Source organism: Cyprinodon variegatus, unplaced genomic scaffold, assembly GCF_000732505.1.
Source record: "Cyprinodon variegatus isolate N-32 unplaced genomic scaffold, C_variegatus-1.0 Scaffold938, whole genome shotgun sequence".
Classification (NCBI taxonomy): domain Eukaryota; kingdom Metazoa; phylum Chordata; class Actinopteri; order Cyprinodontiformes; family Cyprinodontidae; genus Cyprinodon; species Cyprinodon variegatus.
Genome location: NW_015151391.1, coordinates 85,243 through 95,764, shown reverse-complemented (window position 1 = coordinate 95,764; position 10,522 = coordinate 85,243). Strand labels below are relative to the sequence as shown.

General features: G+C 40.0%; 1 protein-coding gene across 6 annotated transcripts in view; it reads right to left on the bottom strand.

Annotated features, from left to right (window-relative positions):
- Positions 1 to 10,522, bottom strand: part of LOC107100125 (LIM domain-binding protein 3-like) — a 46,619-nt gene that overhangs the window by 7,755 nt on the left and 28,342 nt on the right. For 3 of the 6 annotated variants that reach the window (XM_015398493.1, XM_015398492.1, XM_015398496.1), the window contains 4 exons: positions 10,015 to 10,037; positions 7,508 to 7,696; positions 5,705 to 5,862; positions 4,371 to 4,419 (listed from right to left, as the gene is read on the bottom strand). In XM_015398493.1, coding sequence (XP_015253979.1) covers positions 4,371 to 4,419; positions 5,705 to 5,862; positions 7,508 to 7,696; positions 10,015 to 10,037 — 419 coding nt within the window. The remainder of the gene's footprint in view (positions 1 to 4,370; positions 4,420 to 5,704; positions 5,863 to 7,507; positions 7,697 to 10,014; positions 10,038 to 10,522) is intronic. The other 3 variants (XM_015398497.1, XM_015398498.1, XM_015398494.1) reach the window with 2 other exon arrangements.

Sequence of the window (10,522 nt, the reverse complement as noted above, 5' to 3'; positions counted from 1 at the left end):
CTGCAGAAACAATCTAGAAATGAGCAAAAATGTCTTAAATTAAGTTTATTTACCATTAATTTGAGTAAGTAAATTACATGATTTGCCAAAGGAATGAGTAAAAATAAGATAATTAGATAATATGCACTTGAAATATGACAATGCGATTGTTTTTTATTTATTTTAAATGTAAATTGTGTTTTTCCATTGGCTAAATGTCTCTTTTACCTCCTTGAAAATGCAGCATTGTAAGAAAAAATGAAATTTTTTTGCAGTGTATTGACCTACTCAAATCCTGGGTTAATTCATCTAATTTAAGAGATTTTTGCTTATATTTAGATCGTTTTTGCAGTGAGTCTCATAATTGCGAAACCCAATAGAAGAGATTTTACGGTCCACTCCGCCATGTTCTGAGATTATACCTTTCCACCTGTGAGTCTAGGAGCCGCAGGTGAAGCTGCAGACTGAGGGAATCTGAAAAGCAGCCGATCTCCCTCCTCTGAGTTCTCCTGCTCCATTCCAGTTTCCTGTCTTTGTTTTATATTCACTAAAGCAACAGATCTGTGGACGGAGAAGCTGGAGAACCTCCCATCTGCAGGAGGTCAGCAGGACGGTGTTTGAATCGAATTAGGGTTTATTCCTGGGAGGGATTTCAGCTGGTGTGACTCACTGATGGGACTTTATTAGATTGTGGAGCGCAGACGAGGAGGAGGAGGGTCAGAGATTCATCTGCTGGGAGGAGGAGGGATGAAATTCCTCCATGTTGGATGAGATTATATGCGTCTCCATCTTAGCCTCTTTCATGTTTACTGGGCTCCAGGGCCGACATTAAATTTAAATTCAATTTAGCTATTCCAAAGAAAGAAAATTAAAATCAATCCTCTGGACTTTGTTTCCACGTTTGAAGACGTTTCTCTTCCATCCAGGAAGATTTTTCAAATCCAAATGTCAGAAATAGCGTTTAGTTCCAGGTTTTATCCAGCAGCCCAACAAAGCCTGGTTTTAGTTTAGAAAACATGCAAATAGAAACGGATGAACGGGTCCCCCCCTTTGGAATCGGGGTCGTTTGGCTTCTTTGTTAAAAACAGCTTCCTGGATGGAAGAGAAACGTCTTCAAACTTGGAAACAAAGTCCAGAGGATTGATTTTTAACTTTTTTGGGAATCACTATGACCTTGAGAATCTTCACCAGTAATCTAGTCTTCATGGCAGACAGATATAAACAGCAATCAGAGTCTGAGGGATTATTTTCTACACAATAACCACACTGCAAAAATGGTCTAGAAAAAAGTGAAAATTTCTTCAAAAAAAGTTTATTTAATTTTAATTTGAGTTGTTAAATAAGATGATCTGCCAATGGAATGAGTATTTTTACTTTTAAAATAAGATTATTAGATAATATGCACTTGAAATAAGACAATGCAATTGTTTTTTCTTATTTTAAATATAAATTGTCTTGTTCTATTGGCAAAGGGTCTCACTTACCTCCTCAATTCAGGAAAAAAATAATTTATTTGAAGAAAAAATTACTTATTTAGATTTCAATTTTTGCAGTGCAGAGATAAAAAACCTGAAGGAGCTTCAGGAAGCAGGAGAACATCTGATTCCAGGCTGCAGTGAAACTCAGTTCTAATCTCAATAAGATGAGAGAAAAATAAATACGCCTAAATCTAAACAATTACTGAAATAGTTTTAATCAAAGTTTTAATCTAGGTTTTTACTGCAGAACAACCAAACAGAGCACTGGAAAATATCGAAATCGAGATAAGTATTTTTTTTCTTAAAAAAGGGGCATTTGTTCTGGAATTGATGGGATAAAAGAGACATTTTGCAAATAGAACAAGACAATTTACATTTAAGATTAAAAAAAACAATAACATTGTCTTATTTCAAGCACATATTATCTAATTATTTTATTTTAAGAGTAAAAATACTCATTCCACTGTTAAACTATCTCATTTACCTGCTCAAATGAAGGTTAATACATTTCTAGATCGTTTTTTCAGTGTAAATTAATACTATGAAAATGATCAAATCTGGATTGTTTTTAAATAAATTTGTTATCTTTGTTTTCTTCCTGGTTGGACGGCTTCATGTTTCTGCCTTTGAAGCAGATAAATTGAGATTTTTTTCTAACATAATTTATTCATGGTTTCTTGAACTTTGTGTCTTCAGCTGGAAGTGGATCAGATTCTTCAGTTTCTCTTCATCTGGAAGCTGTGAATCAATCCCAGCTGCTTCCTCCAGGAAGGGATAAAATAATCAAAGCCACAGTCTCTTTATTGGTGGATAAAAGCTCGACCTGTGGTCCTATTGATTCACGCTGAGGCATCGGGCGGAGAATGGAGTCTGACAAGAGGCGGGGGGGTTCAGAGGGATCGATGGGATGTAATGGAGGGATGATTAAATAAGTGCGGGGAGAACAGAAAGCTCCATCCATCAGTGGGGAGGGGCGGGGCCTCAGCTCCATCTGCTGCCCAACAACAGGATCAACAGATTCTCTGCAGCTTCTGAAGAAAAAACTCATCTGGTTTCCAGCCAACATGATTCTGAAGGTTTTTGCTGAATTTAGAAGATTTTAAACCGACGCTAAAAACGTTCAGCTCCTCAGAATCAGTTTTCAGTCAAACAGGAGATTCATTCATTCCTCTGATGTGTTAAAGCTGTTAGTGTGATCATGTGGTTTAAGGATGAAGAACCAATAAACGAGCTTTCAGTGACAGAAAGAACAAGGAGTTCAAGAATCGACTAATAATAAAAGAAAATCAGAGGAAACTAAACCACAGCAACAGGAAACACTGCTAATGGGACCAGAACCAGGCTCTGACCCGAGTCCTGCACTAAAAAAGAGAACTAAGGGCTTCTATGCTGACCTTACTGGGTATGTTGCCATGGTAACTGATGCTAGAAACCTTTACTCTGAGCTTAAAACTGATTTTGACTGTAAAACAATCAGAGGAGGTTCCCTGATCGCAGCACCAAGACATTCAGACCCATTTGAAACAAAAATAATTAAATAAAACATTTGTATAATTCAAGTTTAAAAGTTTCAGGGTCTAAAAAGTTTATTGTTTAACGTAACATTTCACCCCCGTACAGCGCCCAGCTGACACCTGCTGATTTTCATCTATTTATAGAAATTATCAAAACACAGTCACATGGTGTTTCATCCACTCGGCGTTTAAATGAGGCTTTAACATTTCTAAAACATGTTTCAAAATGATTTTTTTTGAGATTTTTGTCTTTTTTTTCACATATAGTGTGATTTTTAATTTTGCGTCTTATATGCTGTTCTGTTTTGTTTTTTTTTTCTTTTGTTTTTTGTTATTTTCTGTGTATTTTTCTGTGTCTCCGCGTCTATCTTTTGGGCGCCGGGTTTTTTTTTTGTGGAGGGTTTCCAATAATGGAAATCATTATATTTGTTTGACCAGATTCCATTTAATGAGGAGAAAAATGAATGAATTTTTCAGAATCCCTAAAGCCTGAAGGTTCATCCAGAGTTTCCAAAGGGCTTTAATGGTGTTTTGCATCGTTTATTTTAGGAAACAATTTGCCGACGCTAAATATTCACCTATAAATCAGACAGGATTACATTTAAAATATTGGTTCCACCTGAAAAATATTCCTAAATGCTTTTATGTTATAAAAATACAAACAATTTTATTTATAATTTATAGTTTGGGAGCTGAACTTGCTTTAATTCACAGATGGAATTACAGGTGGAATTACCTCCTAAGACCCTCTGGGCTGAAGGGGTTAAAGTTCTTCTTACAGACAGGAGCTTTGGATGAGTTTGACTGTAAAGTAAGACAGCAGCACCCCCTGCTGGACACAAGAGGAGGGAACTCCTCACAGAGGGAGAGCTCCACTTGGAACCAAATAGTTTTATTTATTTATTTATTTATTTATTTATTTATTTATTTATTTATTTATTTATCTATTTATTTATTTATTAAGCTGATTTTCAGATATTCAAGAGAATTTTTAGCATTTATTTCAGGTTTATCTCCTTCTTGGGGTCAGATTGAGATTAACCTGCCGTCAATTAGTGGATTATTTCCAAAAGGTTTTACATGTTTTTAATAAATTAGGTATTTTTTTTTCATTTTATTGGTGATATAATGATTTAAATTCCAACAATTATCATTTGTTATTCTGCTTAATCTGTAATATGATCTGAGTTATTTGTATTTCAACAGCACCTCCTGCTGGTGAACCCTCCTCATTACATGTAGGTTAGTTTTAGTGTGGAGGACCTCCTCCTCAGAACATGTGAACTCTGCAGAGGAAGAACAGTGAGGGGAGAGGAGGTGACTGCATCCAGGGGGGTGGGGGGGAGTGCAGAGGAAGGGGGGTGTGCACAGGTGAGGAGGTGGGTTCTCTACAGCCTACCTGCTCCTCCTCATCACCTCCTCATCCTCCTCCTGCTGATGCTGCAGAGCTGGAACACAAACATAAGGATCACTGACAGCAGCTTCAAAACCATCAGTTTAGTTTGATGTTTGTCCTAAAATAAGAAGATTCTTCTCATCATTTCTTAAATTCCTGCATCCAGGCTGCAACGTCGACCAGAAACATCTGGAAGCATCTTCAGGCAGAGAGGAAACCAAACTGATGATTTCCTGTCCTGTTCTTCCTACCAACACATCTTCTGCTAACTTAGACATCTCCTCGTCCTGGAGGAGTTCACAGGGGGAGACGTTATCCTGAAGGCAGCAGATGTTTCTATGGAACATCTGTTTAAAGCTGCCATCAGGGCTGAGGAGAAGATCTAAGCCCAGACCATGATCTGACCTCCTACCTCCAGAGAACCAGGCTGCTGACAGACTGGATGCTCGTCTGCAGAACTAAAGGAGAACATCAACTATTCTTCTTTCAATAAAGGATCGATGAAGAGCTGGAGACTCGGTTCTCTTTGCTCCATCAGGTTCTATCTGCTGCTGATGGATGAAGTTCTGGATGCAGATTGTTCTAGCTGTCCAGGTGAAGCTGTTCCTTCATTAGTTTCATCTCTGTTGGAATAATTATGTATAAGATACTTTATGTTTGTTCTTATGATGTATAATGTGTGACATATTACTGTTCCAGAGAGGTGTATAGGTCAACTATCAGGAAGTATTGCTCAAGCTTAACCAAACCAGGAGGTTCTCGGACCATTTGACCGCAAGACATTTGAATGCAAATTGATCTGTTCACTGAGGCTGCGAATTTAATTGTATTTCTTGTTTCCTATACATTTAGCACAACCTCAGCTTGTGTAACTAGGGATCCCCCTCCCTGACTTTAATAAATAGCGAGGAGAAAGCTAAAGACCGGCAGAGTGGGTTAGAGATTTGTAAACTCCGCAGTCTCTTCCTACTCTCCTCGCGAGTAAAACTAAACTGATTGTCTCTCTGCTTTCTTTCTTTCCCTGTATGTATGTATGATGTTTTAGTTGCTTAGACCTAAAAATCTCCTTCATCTTCAAGGGCTCCTCAAGATGAACATCTGCTCCTCAGACAGACAAAAGTTCAGCCCTAAAGTGCCTCCAGTTTCTGGAATAAGTTGCAGTTTAAATGCAGGAATCGATGGATTTTACAGAACCTTCAGATTCGAGGAGATTAAAGCTGAAATAAAAGATTTATTTACTTTTCTTCTTCTTTTTGGGTTATCTCCACCGTTTTCCAACTTTCAGCAGTATCATAATGATTTAGCGGAGGAGGGGGAACCTGCCAGAGGGAACTTACAGGACTCGGTGTGGGTCATGTGGGCCAGGATCTGGAAGGTCTTGGACTGGGTACTGGTGCTGCGGCGGCCCCAGTCATCCTGCTCCCTCTCTGTGTTCTGGACGGCCTGGTAGACCGGGGAGGCGGAGTCCACCAGCCGGTCTTTACCTGAGACGGGACTGGAACCGGATTCCCCCCAAAACCAAACCGGGTCAGCACAGAGACACTTTAGAAAGGTTCGGGAATCTAATAGTTCTAACTTAGTAAAAGACAAACTGACGTTATTTAGTGTTTGATGACATGAAGAACAGAAGATATGATCACAGGAGGAGGAGGAGGAGTTTAATTAGGAGCTGATTTAACGTCAGGAGGAGGATCAGAACATCCAGGGTTTATCTCTTCATTTTTCTCTACTTTAACCCATTAATGGATCCTCTGATGTCTGAGTCCCTCATTAGGAGCATCTAATCGCTCTGAAGTTTTCAGGTGTTTTTGTGAACATTTGGTTCAATTTGTTCTAATGATTACTTCATTGTTAAATGTTGGCTTTTTGTGTGTTTTTTATTTCAGATTTTATAGTTTTTTTCTGTCAAAGGATGTTAAAATAGAATAATGTAAAGAAAAAAATGTAATATTGAACAGCAGCCTTTAAACTTTATGTTAAATAAAAATAAAATAAAACAGAAAGAAAAATAATAAAGCAACAGCAGCGATCAAAACAACATGGATGGATGGATGGATGGATGGATGGATGGATGGATGGATGGATGGATGGATGGATGGATGGATGGATGGATGGATGTAAAGTGTTATTAGAACAGATTTACACAGGGGATCAGGCCACTGAAACACAGAGCAGAACCACATAGAACCAAATGGACCTCAGCTAGTTTGCTAGCAGCGCAGAACCAACTTCCAGCTTCTAGTTAGAGTGGCTCAGATTATCCTGAGCTTAGACTTAGACTCAACTGTATTTATCCTTTGGTATAACTCCTGCAGGAAACTTCTGGTTCCAGTAGCTTATATAGAGTAGAGTTCAAGCAAGACACAATTAAAGATAAAAATACAAGCATTAAAAAGAAAAAAAAAAGTTGTAATGTCCTGGAATGTGTTTGCTTTAGATATAAGAATATCTCTATAGTTCTGCTGCTATAGGCTTAGACTGCTGGAGGACATAGGGACCCCTTTTTCATCATTCTATCTCATTCTATCTCTATTCTCCCACTCTGCAGAATCTGTTAGTTCAACCCATAGCTCACCAAGTCAATCACTGGATGCAATCAGCTGGTTTTCCTTCAATAGAAAACATTCAACCTTTAATCTGACTGGATGATCTGATTGATCTGGATCTATAAAGCCACCTGAGATGGAATGTGTTGGAAATAAACTGGATGGAAAATCGAATTGAATCGATTTGATCATCAGAGCCTCAGGAAGAAAATCCCAGAAGACTTTCTTCACATCACCTCCTGCAGCAGCATCAGTCACACTCACACAAAACGGACCGAACCAAAACCAGAACCGCCTTATTGGTCCTGATGTTGAAGGTAAAACCTGAGTATAGACCATTAATGCGAGAACAAAGCAACCAGAACCAGGAACACAGAACCAGAACCAAACCCGGCATGGAAATCCTCAAAGATCTGATCTGATAGAAGGATGGAGAAGCTGGCATCATTTAATCTATGTCCAGCAGAGGGAGACACAGAGCAGAAGATCAGCAGGTTTAAAGCATCGAGGTCACATCCTGCAGCTTTTAAAAGGTATAGAGAAAGAGGAAGAGGAGGAGGAGGAAGAGCTGGACAGCAGGAGGGGGGTCCCTACCCAGCTTCGTGTCCTTTGGCCTGTGATTGGCCAGCGATGGTGTCCATGATGGCGTCCTGGGAGTACAGGCTGATGGGCGTGTTGTACTGGGCGTGGATGATGGTGGCCTTCCCTCCAGGACCGGTGACCTCGATGCTCTTATGGCTGGAGACCGAGACGTCCTTCATCACGCCGGGGTGGAAGCCGGCGCTGAGGGGAGGACGGATGAAGGGGGGACAGGATGGACAGACGGAGGAGGAGGAGACGGTTGAAAGAAGAAGAACCATCCAGCTGCAGGCTCACAGCAAACACACAGCAGGCCCGGTCCAATCCGCAGAACGTTGGTCGTCATTCTGTTTCATTCTACCTCTATAGTTCTGCTGCTATAGGCTTAGACTGCTGGAGGACATAGGGACCCCTTTTTCATCATTCTGCTTCATTCTATCTCTATTCTCCCACTCTGCAGAATCTGTTAGTTCAATCTCTAACGTTCTGCTCTCTCTGCTTTTTCTCATAGTAGCTTCATCTGGTCTGTTCCTGTTTGGCTGTGACTCCATCCTGGAGAGAAATATCAGCTGTGCTGCTGCCATCAACACCTTTGTTTCTAGATGTTGGAGCTTGGCCTGTTTTCCAGTGTAGTCCTGTTTCTCTGACTGTGACTAACTGGATGTGCTCTCTTCATCCTCTGACATGGGAGCTGGCTCGGAGCTCGTCTGCCTGGCTCTGTGTTGTGAATAAACTGAATTGAATTGCGTGAAGGTAAAACCTGATTATTTCGCAATTAAAATAATAAACTTTATGTTGTTAAAATAAACACCGGCATATTAATTTTCATGCGTTAATATTCTTTATAAAAACGTAATCCATGAATCTGACAGTTATGTCTTTTATATAAATAATCTTTATGAACTTCATGAACATGAATCATGTTCTTTTAAAAGGTTTGTGTTAAAATTATGGTGAAATAAAGGAGAATTTATTATGTAATAAAAATAATAATGTTCTATTGAGCTGCTGTGAGTCAGAAGCATCCGGAACTTCACTGACCGACGGTTCTGCTTAGATTGGATCAGAACATCAGAGAACGTCGGTTCTTGGTTTCTGATTAATTTAAAGTCAGCGTGGCTCTGGGTTTTATTTAGAGGCATCAGAGTTAATGCATACAGATGCAAGCCACACTTTTCAGATCTTCTAAAATGGTGAAAACTGTGAATCCTTTTCTTTCCTCCTGTTCAATCCTGAACAAACGGCTCCTAACAGGTCAGAAGGTCAGCCTCCAGCTGTCAGACCTCCTCCTGGTCGCCTCCAGGATGGAGAAACGACGGCGTTTTTCAGACCGACCTACAGCCGGCTGTCAGCTGCAGGAACCAGCTGACTGACTGATGACGTGAAACTAATGTTCAGTTAAATGACTTCCAGCCAACAGTGTCAGAATGAATCTGATGTTTGCATGTTAACTTCTACATTCAACTTCAAAAGCTTTTAGTTTATTCAGCTTTGAAATAAATGTTTTTCAGGATGAATGAAGCAAAGGAAACTATTTTTATCAAACAAAGTTACGCAGTTTTTATCTTTCTTTTTCAGGATAATTTATTCTTTCCTTAAAAACTGATTTTTCTACATTTCCTTCATTAAACGAAGGAAGCTGGAGGTAATTCATTAAAGACGAAGATGCTTTTCTTTAAACAGCAGGCAAACATTTCCTCTTTCTTTCCTTCTCTAGAACCATTTATCACCAATAACAAAGCGCATCATGCAGCCGTGCAGATATGCTGCATGCAGTCATGCAGGCCTACAGCAAGCTGCATGCAGCCCTGCAGCATGCAGCTATGGAGCATATAGTCATAGTCATGCAGCTGTGCAGCCGTGCAGCAGGCAGCCATGCAGCAGGCAGCCGTGCAGCAGGCTGCCATGCAGCAGGCAGCCATGCAGTCATGCAGCCCTGCAGCATGCAGCTATGGAGCATATAGTCATAGTCATGCAGTCATGCAGCTCTGCAGCAGGCAGCCATGCTGTCCTCAGGAAGGTCTGTGCTTTAAACTAAGAAGCTCTGCTTCGCTGTGGATTTAGTGCGATAATCTGGTCAGGAATGTTCGAAATAAGGCAGGAAATAAAAAAAACAAAACATTTTTAATCAGAACTGTTAGATTAAATCCAAACTAATTATTTTTAATTTAATATATTTAATTAACAAACAAAAAAAAAGCTAAATATTAACTCTCCTGAAGCCTGTTATCTTTAATAAACTTTTTCCTCACACAGATGCAAACCACTGAACTTTGACCTCAGCACTGAGCAGCAGCTTCATGTTAGACATTAATAACCTGCAGAATAAGATCTATTGTTCATTTCTGGTTCCTCATCTTTACTCCTAAAAACGGTTAACGCTCAGCCTCCACGCCTCCACGCCACGTCTGAAGCACGTTTACGGTGACATTCCTGCTACTCTACAGCATCTGGAGACACCAGCAGCTCCACAGCAAACCTTCAAACAGCAGAACAGGCACACAGCAGCACAGGATACTAACTTGGGAGGAGCGGGGCAGAAAACCTTTGGAACCAACGGCACAGAGACGACAGAAACACAGAGAAGAAGAAGAAAAGATCATCAGAGACCTGCAGATGAAGCTCAGCCTCCTGAGGATGATGAAGGACTGATGATGAAGGAGATATGCTGTTCATCAGAGATCTTCCTCTGATGTTCAGGAATCTGATCCATCCTGCAGGAGATCTGCAGACGTCCAGAAGCTCCGCTGCTGAACTTTACTGGTATTGATGGGATGGAGACCCAGCAGCTAACTGGGATACAGCAGACTCTATGGGAGGCTACTGGGATCAGTGGGATGATGACGATGATGATTGATTGATTGGTTGACTTAACTGATCTCACAGTGGAGATCAGCTCAAATATTCAAAACGTAGAAGGAGGTGCCAAAGCAAGAAAAGCTGCATGGGGTTATATACAGTATATACAGTGAATCCACACATATATATATATATATATATATATATATATATATATATATATATATATAT